General features: G+C 31.2%; 2 protein-coding genes across 5 annotated transcripts; both read right to left on the bottom strand.

Annotated features, from left to right (window-relative positions):
• Positions 1-223: 223 nt before the first annotated feature.
• Positions 224-3424, bottom strand: RPL24 (Translation protein SH3-like family protein). The gene is made up of 4 exons (XM_020379688.3): positions 3242-3424; positions 1791-1829; positions 991-1221; positions 224-581 (listed from the first exon to the last, which is right to left on the bottom strand). The coding sequence occupies exons 1-4, from the start codon at positions 3347-3349 to the stop codon at positions 378-380; spliced, it is 582 nt and encodes a 193-aa protein (XP_020235277.1). The 5' UTR covers positions 3350-3424; the 3' UTR covers positions 224-377.
• A 4445-nt stretch (positions 3425-7869) lies between these two features.
• On the bottom strand, positions 7870-12360 carry CRLK1 (Protein kinase superfamily protein). Of its 4 annotated transcripts, none has more exons than XM_020379696.3 (8): positions 12141-12360; positions 10923-11299; positions 10317-10470; positions 10040-10166; positions 9559-9644; positions 9411-9482; positions 8963-9163; positions 7870-8516 (listed from the first exon to the last, which is right to left on the bottom strand). In XM_020379696.3, the coding sequence occupies exons 2-8, from the start codon at positions 11237-11239 to the stop codon at positions 8178-8180; spliced, it is 1296 nt and encodes a 431-aa protein (XP_020235285.1). In that variant the 5' UTR covers positions 11240-11299; positions 12141-12360; the 3' UTR covers positions 7870-8177. The 4 variants fall into 4 exon arrangements, with proteins under 4 accessions (XP_020235285.1, XP_020235287.1, XP_020235288.1 ...); XM_020379698.3 differs by having other exon boundaries at positions 12201-12360; XM_020379699.3 differs by lacking the exon at positions 12141-12360 and adding an exon at positions 11848-12096.
• Positions 12361-14548: the final 2188 nt, after the last annotated feature.

Here is a 14548-nt window from a genome sequence, read left to right as displayed (position 1 = left end):
ATTGTGAACATGAAGAAGGGCAAATCCTAGAGGTAAAGAAAGTAAGAAACGAAAAAAAGAAAAAGAAAAAAAAGAGATTCAATATATTTGCACACATGATACACTAAATGGAATTGTGAAATGCATGTTCTCGGATCGGGTTACGGGTGGGTCAACATTTTTTTGCATTTATATGACCAATTTCTCTATAGAAAAACTCAATTTCTCAAAGTCAAAACCAACAGACAAACAAATTTAATCACCCATGTTTTATTATGTGGAAATCAACAGACAGACTAAAAATATACATTAGATAATAAAATGGAAAAAAAAATAAGTTCACAAGAAGTACAGCTAGAGTTACAGTACTAGTGAATCAATGAATTACATGAGTAAAACTAGGCAGCAGCAGCAGCTTCTTCAGTTTTCTTAGTAGCCTCCTTCAGTTTCTTCCAATTCTCTGTAGTATCAATTATTTCTCCAGTTTTTATAAGGTACCGGACTTTTTTACCATTATCAAGGACTTTATGCCCCACACGGCTTGTTACATTCTGATCTTTGGAGTAGAGCATCACATTTGAGCTGTGGATAGCACCTTCAATCTGAAATTAAAAAAAAAAAAATGTTTCATAAAAGTATTTAATGAGATTATTTGGCATTTCCTAACAAATCTTATGGTATATGCTATAGATAATCTCAGATATCTTATAAGATATGTCAGAATATGGCAGATAATCTCATTAGTATTATTCAATGAACGTATGCACCAATAAACAATTGTTCTTCTTATAAATCAAGGAAATCTAATTCAATTGGTTGATCAGGGTGCATAAATATTGTAAACTCTCTTAATACCATGTTGAATTTTCATGGATAAAAAGGAGAATTATTCTTCTTATAAATCATAACCAATGAATGAAATCTCAAAGAAAGTACTAGCATAACCAGTGAAAACTTTCATTTCTTGAAGAAAATAATTTATAACTATGAAACAAAGGAAATGAAGACAACCTTAATAATTTGCCCTGGTTCTCCCTCTTCTCTACTCTTCACATGCTTTGTCTTCAAATTTGTATCTTTTACTATAACAGTGCTGTTATGCTTGAAGACTCTAGTAATCTCCCCAACTTTACCCTTTTCATGTCCAGATATGATTTTCACTGTATCTCCAATTTTAACATGCATTTTGTGCAAGATAGGAAGGCTGTTTGGTTTACACTTCTTTCGTTCCCATCGTTTAAGCTGCCAGAGGAGAACCAGAAAAGTTATTACACAAGACAAGGCTGGCTACACAACATATTTGAGTTGATCCATAACTGTATTTTTATGCTGTTTTACAATATAAAATTAGGGAAGCTTTAAAAACACGAGAAAACTTCATACCTCATTGTATAGACACTTTAAAACGGATCCAGACTCGGTGTTAACTGTTAAGTTCTATATACTATTCATGAATGAGAAAGTTCCATATCTCTGAAGTAGCTAAGGTGCTATATTTTTCTAGAATATTTTTTTTTTTAAATACAAAGCTCGCAAAATTAGTAGATTTTTTATATTAACTGTGGATCATTAGTATCACAAGCATTGACTGGATCATGTCAAATTGTGCTCTCACCATAATCAAATTGATTGTTTTAATTTTTATGTGCCACCAAGTATCATCATTAATAAACAATGAACTGCAAATGACTGCAACCGCACATGCGCTGCTATCATTTCATTATCAACTTTTTGGTTCATTTTGATTGAGTTTAACAAAATCTGAAAAGAATAATCATTAGTCATGGATAAGGAAAGAATCTGATACTAACCCTCATTACAATAGGACATTGCTTCTCTGATGACTTACCCTGCATATCAAAAAAGATATAATAATATCAATTATCAAGTTAGTCTACAAACTCGAGTACTGCATCCGTAGGATTTATGAAATTTAGTTACAAACTTGGTTTATGTTATCCTTACCATTCAATTCATTCGTCTGACAAAATATTATTGTAGTTTTTAATTTTAACGATACATTAAGCACTCTTGTAAGTTGCAACAAAATGATGGGCAAAAGAAATTAAGAGTATCTAAAAATTTGCAGCTCATCCAGAGGGTTCTATTTTAAAAGATTATATTAATAAGAAAAAGCACAGTAAATAACTAAATATTCAAATAATTTGAACCAAATACGCACTAAGAGGAACAGAAAATCATAGCAACGGCATGACTAAAAAATGTTCGTTAAAAATGATACGCATTTGTTTTCTGTAATGCCAAAGTTCGAGAGAGTTAATATAACAGACAAAGAAAGATAATAAAATTGTAAAACAACTAATCCAAAGTCAGAAGAAGAGCTACAAGTTTAAAGTTTCATTCCATATCAGTAGAACATGTTTCTTCAGCATAACAAGGCAAGTAGGCAACAGGTTCAACTGAAAAGTTTGCTGAGACAATTCCTAACTTAAAAAGTACCACATAGACAAGCACCAAATAAATGAACATATCTCCAAATTACCTTTCCACCATAAGGAGTGAAAACATGCTTTGAGGTAGGTAATTAGTGAATAGTGAGAACCAGGTTTGAATTCTTATCTCAAATTTTTCATGTAGCAGTATAGCAATATTTTACAAGTATCAGTACTGAATACGAATACAATACGGGAGTATCCATTCTAGGCATCAAAGCCCAATTAAATAGCTTCAATCAGAAAATGCACAATTGCTTTCTCAGAAACACTAATTGATTCTTTTTCCCCTTCCCATAGGGACTAAAGTAAGTCCTGCTGAGATAAACTACACCACAAGTACTTCAAGGAAAAGAAAGAAAAAAAAAACGTCCTATAACTAATATTAGTTTATGCATAAACTAATTTGCAAATATTCTCTCTAATTAACTTCTCTAAACCTGATATTAACTTTTGCATAAGTTAAATTTAGCTTTTGGAAGAATTTTACTTCATTTTTCTTCCACATTTTCTATTTTTACAAGTAATTATGGATAAATTTATTCAAAAAGAACATCTTAATTTATATTCAATCTGCGTAGTACCATACCAACTATGTTCCAATGGAAGATTCATGTGAAATAAGTAGTCATTCAAGTGGATAAACATATTCTAACAACATCTTCAAATTTAACGGGGGGCAAATCACATCTGGTAAAAGCAAAAGACCCATTTGCGTATTGCGGGAGAAAAAGCAAGTGCAGTGATAAAAATTGAAACTTGAATTGAAAAAGAAAAAAATAAAAGAAGTTGGGGAAATGAGTGAGTACCGGAAGAAGGGGGCAGAGAGTGGCGGGAGAAAAGCGTTGGCCTAAGAAAGAGTTGGAAGAGAGGGAGAGAGCGGTCATTGAGCTCTGAAGAGCAGCCATGGCTGCCATTGTCGCTGCAACCTCTTCTTCTTTCTGCTTCTGATAATGCTTTGGCTTTGGTTTTGGATAATACAATGCGAGAGTAAGAAGAGTAGAGGGAATAAGGGAAAAGGCTGAAAAGGACAACCAAAACGACGACGTCTAAGACCAAATTTTGAACGACCCTTTTCATTTTTATTTCTTACTTAAAGTTGTATATTATTATTATTATTATTATTATTATTATTATTTAACCAAGACAATGAGAAATTATTACATACTTTAGAACCATCACATATCTATGATTTCGATCAATTATCATATTTTTTATTTATAAGAATTGAATTAAGTTACAATAATTCATGTATATTTATTCAACCAACTAAATTAAATTTTACTGGTCGATCACTTTTCAAATGATATATAATTAAAATTTATCAACTCTTTTTATAAATTTAACTACATATAAATATGATATTAATTAAGTTGATAAATATTTATTTCAGTGGCATTTTGGAAAAGATGAATTATGATAAAAGGAATTAATTCCTTCTGATCATAAACTATTTTATTATTATTATTATTATTATTATTAAAAATTAACTAATCTCATTTGCAACCTCTTTGTTATTAAGTTGAAATTTTATGATCTTTGTCAATTATTTTTATTGAGTACTAGTAAATTATTGATCCTAATATAATTAAATTTAATTTGTTTTTAAATAAGACTTTAAGTTGGATTCTTTTGAACCAATAAAAAGCTTGATTAAGGGAGGAGACCCACTTGAAATAAACGGAGAGAATATTAGATTACAATAATATAATTAAATTGTTTTATTATTTAAAAATCAATTTCTTATAAAATTATGTTCTTTAGAAGGCGAGTTTTCTCAGTATTAAAACTCAAAATATTATTTTGAAAATAGTTTGAGCTTACTAATTTTTAAAATAAATTATACAACAATAGAATATAAGCTGATGCAAGTAAATAAAGCAGGTAAAGAGATAGAATACGAGAAATTGTACAAAGATTTCATATTGATTCATCCTTACTAGGTTATATCTTTCCACATAAACTTGTGAAATTTTTACTATCACAGTCAACTGGTGATTAAGAATAACTCAATTACCTGTTGATACGCAAACACTTTTATCTAGCCACTTGTTGTTAGTAGCCAACACTTAGCCACATGCTGAAATTTCCTTACCCAACCACTTGTTGAGAAAAAATCTCACAATCACCTGGTTTAAGATTATACACACGTGTAGTGGTTCCTTTAACGATAATGAGTTTTGTAACCTTGCACACTACTAAGATTACAACAAGTTCTCATATAATGGGGTTTTCACTAAGGAAGATGCACACTTCTTTTTTTTTTTCTATTATAAGATTGATGCAAAGTACTAAAGTGGAGATCTTTGAACGAATTAGAGTATGAAGTAAGGATTACGGCTTGACAACTTGTGATTTGATTTCTCTTTTTGATCTTACTTACTTCAAAACGAGTTCATTGTCTACTCTTTATAACCTTTGAAAATAAATTCATTGTATTTTGTCTTTTATGGTACAATCAACTTTTTCTTCAGATGAGGTACTTTCTGAGTAGGCCTTCTCTTCGAGCCTTCTAAATAGAGTCTTTAATACAAGTCTTCTCAGAAACTATGTTTTAAATGAAGTCTTCTGGTAAATAATTCAAAGTGTTGATCTTCTGAACCAAGTCTTTAAGGCATTTCTGTAACACCCCGATATTTCATACTTTATATAAATAAATCTTGAAATTATTTAATATTTAATACAGTTATTTTAGAGTTTTAATATTATTTAATTAATTATATAAGCTTTATTTTATTTATGAGACATGATTTATAATGATTATTTTGACTAGTGATATATAGGTAACTTTCATGAAATGTATTTTATTAATAAGATGTTTGTATTTATTTTAATATTTTAATGTGTTTATTAGAAGGATTTTTAATATTATTTAGTTAGTAGATATGAGTTCTATTTTTATATAAACGTATGTTATTTTACTAGAAGGGAGAAATATATTTTTTTATTATTTATCTATTTTATGTGAACTCTATTTTATTATAAAAATAATTTTTAATTAATATTTGGATTATTTTCTATAAGACTATTTTTATGAAAAATGTTTTATCAAGAATTATGTTTATTTTATTTATTAAAAAGAGAAAATATGTTTAATTATTTTATGAGAAGGGAATGAGGGACATAGTGATCTTTTGCTAAATAGTATTATTATTATTATTTATATTATTTTTAAGAAAGGAGTTGTTAGGATTTACCTTTCAAGTTTCTTAGGGTTTATATTATTATTATTATTATTATTAGTCTCTCATTTATTTTCTACTCGCTCTGAAAACTCAAGAGAACTAGGAGGAGGAGATTACTGGGAACTGCACATACTTCATCTTTTGCTTATCCAGGTAAGGGGGAGTGAGAAACCTCACTTGAGGGTATGAGAATAATTGTTGGCCCCCAATCCCTTGCCTGATAGGAATAGACACTTTATGAAAGTTTTCTGTTTTGTTTTCTAATTATTTTGTTGCATTCCTTGTGTGATTTTGAGTGTGAATATGCATTCAATTTCAAGAATAGATAAGTCTTGATATGGATTAGAGTGCTTTATGATTTCCTATGGGAAACCCTATGAGAAACAGGAAAATTTTGAATGTTTTCTATTTTGGATTCTAAGTTTTCTGTTGTGTTCCTTGATGATTACTAAGCATGAATGTATGTTTAATTTTGAGTTTGGATATGTTTTGATATGGATTAGAGTGCTCTATGGGTTTATACGGAAAACCTTATGAGAAATTGACAAATTTCAAATGTTTTCTAGTTTGGCTTCTGAGTTTTCTATTATGTTCCTTGATGTTTACTGAGTGTGAATATGTGTTTGATTTTGAAAACAGATAAAGTTTTGATATGAATTAGAGTGCTCTGTAAGTTTTTGTGGAAAATCCTATGAAGTAAAATTAGGGATATGATCTTCGGATGAATTTTGAGGCATTATTTGTAAAATTGATTATGGATTCGTGTTTTAGATAATATTTGGAGTGTTTTGACCGATTGAAATATTATATTAATTGACTAGTTGTAAAAAAATGCGTGAACTCATGAAGTTGGGTTTATAGCCTTTATGTTTCCTATGTTATGTATTGCGAATTGAATGCATATGATGTTAGATAATTTCTTAGTATGGTTTATGTGTTATTCTGATGTATATGCCTATGAGAAGTTTCTTGTATGAGACTGTGAATATGAGACACGAGACATGATGATATGCGACAATGAGACATGATATATGAGAAACTATGACAAGTGAAATGATGAGTCAATGAAGTGTGAATGTGTGACATGCATCATGTGCATCTATGTGACAGGTACAATGTGGAGTACACCGTTAGGGAAGGCCCTCCTTGTGTAACAGCTTGGGGGAGTCCTAGGGGATAGTGCGATTTGGATGTCTCGATTCCGCCCATTTGTGAGCACGAGACGTAACTTGCGCAGCTTCGCTATCCCGACCAAACCCTGACCGTACATCCTTCTAGTTAAGAGTGTATGGGTAGCTCCCTACATGTACTCCTAAGACTACCTTAGGTGTGTTGTTTCAGCAGCATACCAGTGATATGTGATATGTGACTGGCGCCACATGCATGCATCTATGAGTTGAGTCCATAACATCATTGCATGATGAATGATTGCGTATGCAGTACTGTTGTATGTGTAACTTGAATTTGTACTTGATTAATGTGTAGCTATGTCTGTTTGTTATAATTATGTATGTTGCCTAACCATTATTTCTACACCTTAACCTGAGTAAGATGTTTCTCACTCTCTTGTTTGCTCTATGCATGTCTTTTATTGTGTTGTAGGTGACCATTAACATGAGGATGTTGGTGACAAAGTTTAGGCTTCAATTGGGTGTGCTCTAATAGGACATGTGACATAAGGGGCTAGTTAGGACTAGCCTAGGATTTTGTTTCCATTAAACTGTTTTGAAAACCTTAGTTTCTTTTCTTTTGTAATTTCTACATTAGAGTTATGGTTTATGAGTTGTGAATGTGAATTTTCTACCTTATGATATTTGAGACATTTATTTTATTCATGAAAGATGTTATCAACTATAAAAGATTTTATTTACTCAAAAAATTATTTATATTTATTGTGTATTAATGTTGGGGTAGAGAGTATCACAATTTCTCTTGGGAAGAAATGTTAAACTTGAACTTCTTTGTCAAAGACACAAAATGCTTATCTTTTTGCTTGGGAAAGACAAGACTCTAATGCTAATAAACAATCCAACCAAATTGATTCATATGTAGAAATGTCTTGTCAACATTCAAAATTGATTGGGCTTAACTAGTCTGCTGATAAGATATAAATATTTCTGAAACACTTAAACAAAATTATTAGCACACCATATGATAACTCGTACAAAAATTTGAATAAAAATTTAGATGTGTGTGATAAAAATGATTATAATATGTAGGATAAAAGAGTTTAAAAATAGACTACGGGCAAGAAAGATAACTTTCTTTTTTGTCACTTCAAGTTCATTTTTGGAAGTATTAATATACAAATTTTGGAGTGTCAGTTCTGCGAGACAACAGACCTGAGGTAAGAGAAATAAACAAAAAGAAAGGGAAAAAAAAATGAGAAGAAACAAAAGAACAAGTTAACACTATGACTGACAGAAGATGATGTCTGACATCATCAAATCACTCGTGCCTCGTATCATGTTACTACCACATCACATCCAAAGGCAAAAACCAAAAAATCAATGTAACGAAAAAAGGAAAAAAAAAACTGAGCTAAATGCATAACCATCTTCTACACATCATACATGTCAGCTGCACTATCTATGGATTCTTCTCTTCGGTGATCAGTGATAGAACTCTTGGTTTCTAGCTGATCAACATCAATGGAAACTTCATCAGCTGTGGCTGAGAGTGACTTGTTGTGATGATGATTCTTTTGGTGCCTTGATTTGAGGATCCGTGACAACACTTGCACTATGTCCCTCATTGAAGGGCGTTTCTTTGGGGAACGGTTGATGCATTTGTAAGCAAGGGCTGCCACTTCATTCAGCTCTTGAAAGTCACATTTTCCCTCAAGCCTGGAATCAACTATCTCCTCCCAACCAACTTTCCCCTCAGTGTTCATTGCTGCCTAATTATCCATCATAAAATAGCGTTCATTAGGATAAAGCAATGAAACATGCATAGCGTGGTTTGCTATTACAACAAAGCATTTTGAATTTTGATAGAACAATGTGAAATGTCATGTCATCACAGATGAAACACATGCTTGGCAATGACTTGTGATGTATTATATATCGCTCCAAAAAAAATCACTAAAAATATGTTTGGATAAATTTCTCCAAAAACACTTTTAGGTGAAAAATTAGGAAGAAAAATGAAAATAAATTTCTTTATAAGCTAAAACCAGTTTATGCATAAGTTAAAAATAAAATTTTAGTTTATAGAAAAATATAATTCATTTTTTCTTCCTACTTTTCTCTTCTAGAAGTGTTTATGGAGAAGTTTACTCGAATAGACCCTCAAACCGGTATCTTCAATACAGCTTATAGGAGTAGAGAGGGAGAGAGATCTTACAAGCTCAACATATTCCATAAGGCCTTGCTGAGGATTTCGGCCTGCTATAAGTTCAAATAGCAGCACCCCAAAACTGTATACATCACTTTTCTTGGTGAATGTCCCGGAAGATATATACTCAGGATCAAGATAGCCAAAGGTACCCCGAATTGCGGCATGTTTATCCACCATTTCTTCTCTTGAGAGTCCAAAATCAGCAACCTGTTTGATTCAGCAACAACAACTACTGCATAAGAAGAAGCATCCTAACCAACACTAAATGACTAAAAAAATATAGGCCTAGTCATTCAGCATTATCTCTAAACATACCACAACACATGACATGATAGAATATATCTAGATGTATTCTAACATGTCATTGCTATATTTTTAGGGAGTAAAAACATATTTAACCTAACCCTCCTGTTTTACAAACTATATATAAAGATGTTGATTAGCAATGACATACCCTGGCTCGCATGGACTGGTCCAAGAGAATATTGGAAGATTTGATATCTCGATGGATTACAGGAGGAACTGCCTGAAGTCAGTCATACAATTATATAACAAAATAGAGAAAGCAGAATCATCTCAGTGCAGATCACATGGTAACTTACCCCATCATGAAGATACTCTATACCTCTTGCTACATCTAAAGCTATATGAACCCTCAAGTCCCATCCCAGAGCTCCATTCCCTTCACCTTAGTATACAGAAAGTACACAGACTTCATTTATTATTGAACATGGAAGTTTAACTTGAAAAGAATCGCCAAAAAAATGCACAGCAATTGATAGGAGCATGGTATCAAAGTGCTATTTCATATCTTGCTTACAGATAAATTTGTTGAATTATGAATATAATCTAGACATGGCCACTTGTGTAATTTACAGAAACCAGATAGTCCTAACCAATTGGATTAATCACTAAATCCAAACTGGAAGCCAATCCAATTCAACAACTTTGACAGTTGCCAATCAAAATAAGTAATTAATCCAATTCATTGAGCTGCCCCAAGTGGCATGAGTCATGAGTTGCACAGGAAAGAATTTAGGACTTAAAAGTTTGTTAACCAAAAATGATAGGTGGCTGACTTACTATATAAGTGAGAAGCCAAGCTGCCTTTACTCATGTACACATATACAAGCATATGTTGCCCTTTTTCTGCACAATACCCAACCAAATTGACCAGATTCCTATGATGTAACCTTCCCAACAAAATAACCTGAGAAAATTTAAAAGAACATAAAGGTGTTACATATAAAAATTTATCTTGGGTTATAATAAACATCGCATTTATTATATTTTGGTTTTCCAAAATGATATTTAGACATCAATACTTTGCATCCCAAAGTAATGAGAAACTAGTGTTCACCTCTGTGTGAAATTCTTTCTCCCCTTGCTTAGAATTAGTTGCAAGAACTTTAACTGCAACTGTCTCGCCAGTAGACATCTGAGCTTTATAAACAGGACCAAATGCTCCTTGTCCTATGAGTGTTGTAAAATTATATGTTGCCTTTTGCAAATCCCTGAAGCATAGATAAAAGAATTAAACAGAAAGAAACAAGAAAGAGATATATGACATGAAACAAATATGTTGTTCTGTGTTCAAACTATTGCACAAGTTGATTTAAGTTTAAGAAACAAGCAGCTGTCACTAAAATTGCTAAATTTCAAACATATTAATGGAATTATAGTAGTTTAAAGCCATCCTTTCCTTAGTTTCTTCATTCAATATTTAAATGCTCCAACCTTATTACTTGGTTACTCCACGGAGTTTCTCTTCAAAGAACAAAGACCATGAAGCATTCAAGTTTTATTTAGAACAAACCTTTTCATACATCATATATGCAAAAATAACATACAGCTAATTATTATTCATATAGTCTCAACACACGTAAATGTTAAAGAATATAGAGAAGCTTCATCTAAAAACAAGAAGAACGGCAGATGAAGTTAATCCATAATTAGACAAACATACTTGTATGAATACTCTGGTATTCCAGATGCTGAAACCATGTTACTACTCTTCTTGAAGCCATCAATCCAGAAGGACATGCCATTTCTCCCAGACCTTACAGGTGATTCAGGACCCAAGGTTGAGTCTGATAGAATAGTGCAAGAATCAATGCCATTTTCGCGGATAGGTATGGCAGCAGCCCTCCTGGAACTGCTATTGCCAATCTGTGATCGCTTCCGGTGATATCTAAGACACAACAATGCAGAAATTGCCAAACCAATTCCAATCACAACACCTATGGAAATCCCAATGATAAGTCCAGTTGATTCCTCTTTCATCTCTAGTCTTTCCTATTCTGTGCTATAGTTCCCTATTGATCATCCAATCCATTGACATACCTGCCACAAGATGCACACCATCATCACCCATGCAACAAAACAGTCAAAAATATATGCCACTAGCATTAGACTAAAATAACTTTCTGTGGTACTTGGTTCACAACATTGAACTTGAACCAGTCAATTGAAGGCTTTCACTCTTAATTTTCAAAGTCATCGCAAGTGTATAACACTCATAAGAAAAAAAAAACTCAAGTTGAAAAATCAAAGCAGGATAATGACATCAGCGTATTGAAATAATCAATCTAGCATAATTTACCATCAACCACTTCACCAGTTTCCACCCATCATGTCTATCCAAATATTCACCAAAACCACTAATCACACAGAACAAGGAATGAATCAAAGACACAAAGAGCCAAAATAGAAAGGCAGCAAAATATCCAAAATAAATGCAAGACGATCCTAATCCCCTCTTCCTCTTCTATTCACCAATCTAAAATTCAAAAATCTTGAAACTTTCTCCATTTTTCTATTCATCCAATCTCACATGAAACCACAAAACAGAAGGATGAGATCAATAACAGAATGATGCAAAAAGGTCCAACCCATAAATGGAATCTCAACTCAGATTTATACAAGAAAGTCACCAAATGCAAAGACCCTTTTCATTTTTTCCTCTTCTTCTCACTCACCCACAACTTTTTTTTCTTTCCATTTCTCAGCTGCCATATAAGGGTACCTCAAAATATTAAAATAATTAATAAATAAATAAAAATAATAAAAACATATGTATCCAGTAAAGCAGCCACGTTGAGACACAAAACACACTTTGAAGCAACATAGGATGACAGATCAAAACATGTTGGTGTTCGGGGAAAAGCATGATACATGTACTCACCAATTCACGAACTAGAAAAAAAAAAAAAAAAAGCTGAATTAACTGAAGCCAGTTAGTTACGTGTTTCGTGGGAAGGTTACTAAAGAGACGAAGTGAGAAGGAACCAAAAGGGGAAAAGATTCTGAAGGAGAATCCAATAACGAAAATGAGAGAAAAGAATGCGTTGTGTGTAAGAGAGTTGCAGACACGGTTTCGGAACAACGAAAGTAAGAGTACAGATACAAACCAGAAAATACGGAAAACTGCAAAGTCGCCGCTAAAAAAATATTAATATTTATATTAATAGAATAATTTAATTTTGTAGTTAAAAAGCGCCAAACGAGGAATAGCAGATGAATTGGTATTTCTTTCTTTTTCCGACAAAAGTAAGAAAGTATTCTAATTATAAAAAAAAACTTAAATTAATTTTATCTTATTTAATAAAGTTATTTTAAAAATATATATTATTTAAAAGTAAATGAATAAAATTATGCTTAATTTCACTTTTATTTCTTATAAATTTATAAACTTAACTTTTTTATTTCTATAATTGAAATATTTTATTTTAGTACATTTTTCTTTTCTTTTGATCTTTGTATAGAATTTTTCATTTTAATTTCTATAAAAAATATATGATAGAAACTAAAAAATAAAAATGATATGTATATAAATTTAGATGAAACATTTTTCATTAAAAAAATTACACCATAAGTTTATAAAATTACAGAAAGAATATAATAAAACTAAAATTATATTACTTTAACTAATTTTATTTAATATTATCTGTATTCCTATATATAAAACTTAATTACTTCATTAATATTAAGATAGGTAGTTAATTTAATTTATAAAAATATTATCTTATTTATATTTTGTTTCTTCTAAAATTACTCTTATATTATTTTTTTAATTAATATTTTTATATCTTCTAATCAAGTTAAAATTTTGTCCTATATTATTTCTGTCTATGAATTAATACTCATTTTTTTCTTAATCAAATAAAGTGTATATTTTTTTTAAAAAAAATTATAATTAATATATTTTTATTAAATTAAAAAATAATTAAAATTATTTTAATATAAAAAATTAAAATATAAGATAATATAAATTAAATCTTGTATAAAAGAACAAGTAATTATTTTTAAGTTTTATAAATAAAAATAAATGTAGTACAAATTTTTCTATATTTAAGACCAGACAGAATAATTGACAATTTTTTAAAAGTATTTTCAAGGAAAGTGACTTTTTTATTTTTCACGCTTTTGCGGCATGTGGCAATTATTCTCATTCACTGAGGTGTTTAGGGATTCTGAAATTGTTGTTGGAGTGGTAAAATGCGACAGGGCCCATGTTAAGCTGGACACGTGGCTAGGAGTGGCTGTACAATCAGACTTATGATTATTTAAGAACCACTTGATTGCCCTTCTCCCTGGTTGGGAAAAATAAATACATACTCCTATAAATAGGCATGGCAATCTAACCGGTCCCCGTGGGTATCTGCTCGAACCCGCCCCAATTTAGACGGGGAAAACCCGTGTATCGCGTTCGGGTTCGGGTTCAGGTTTTTCCCGATTAGGCGGGAGTGGGGATGAGGATGTTAATACCCACCCTGCCCCCGCCCTTGCCCCCGCCCTCGTTCTGCTTAATAATATAATTAAAAAATTATTTTTATATATATATAAACCAAAATTAAAAATATTTATATGTAAAAATTTATATTATTTTTCTTTTCTTTTATTTTTTTTAAATTGTTCATATTTATTTTTAAAAAAAAGAAAGAAAAAAAAAAAAGGAGCGGGAGCAGGGTTGAGGCGGGAAAACCCGAACCCCGCCGAGAACGGGGATGGGAACCTAGATTTTATCTCCGGTGGATATTGGAGAGAGGGGCGGGAACAGTTTAAATTAGCGGGGGCGAGGGCAGGGAACGTAAAACCCGCCCCCGTCCCGCCCCGCGCATGCCTACCTATAAATTTAAGGTTAGTTTCTTCTTGTACTCTCAACTTTATTTATCACTTTGAATTTATATATAAGGAGAATAGGAGGTATTTTGTGTCTCTTGACATTGAAAAATAATTAAAATAACGAAGAGAGTGATTATTTAAAGAATCATAATTGTTTTGATTTGTAATTGTAATTGTATGTATAGTAGTTATTATAATTTGTAACCTTTTTTTACCAAAATTTTTAACTTTTTAATAATTAAAAAAGTATAATAATCTAATAAATTATAGAGACAAAAATAAATATTGAAATAAATATGTTTTTATGTATTAGTGTAGATATATTGAACAATTGTGTTTATGCTTTGTATTCATTTATTAACTTTAAAATTATGTTATAATACTATTATACTGTTATATATTTTATTTACAAAACAGAGAAGTAACGTTGTATGGTTGCTTATGACAAAGTCTCTGAAGTATTGATTT

This window comes from Cajanus cajan, chromosome 10, assembly GCF_000230855.2.
Source record: "Cajanus cajan strain Asha chromosome 10, NIPB_CcT2T_4, whole genome shotgun sequence".
In the NCBI taxonomy this organism is placed as follows: Eukaryota; Viridiplantae; Streptophyta; class Magnoliopsida; order Fabales; family Fabaceae; genus Cajanus; species Cajanus cajan.
This window is presented reverse-complemented; position numbering and strand designations above follow the sequence as displayed.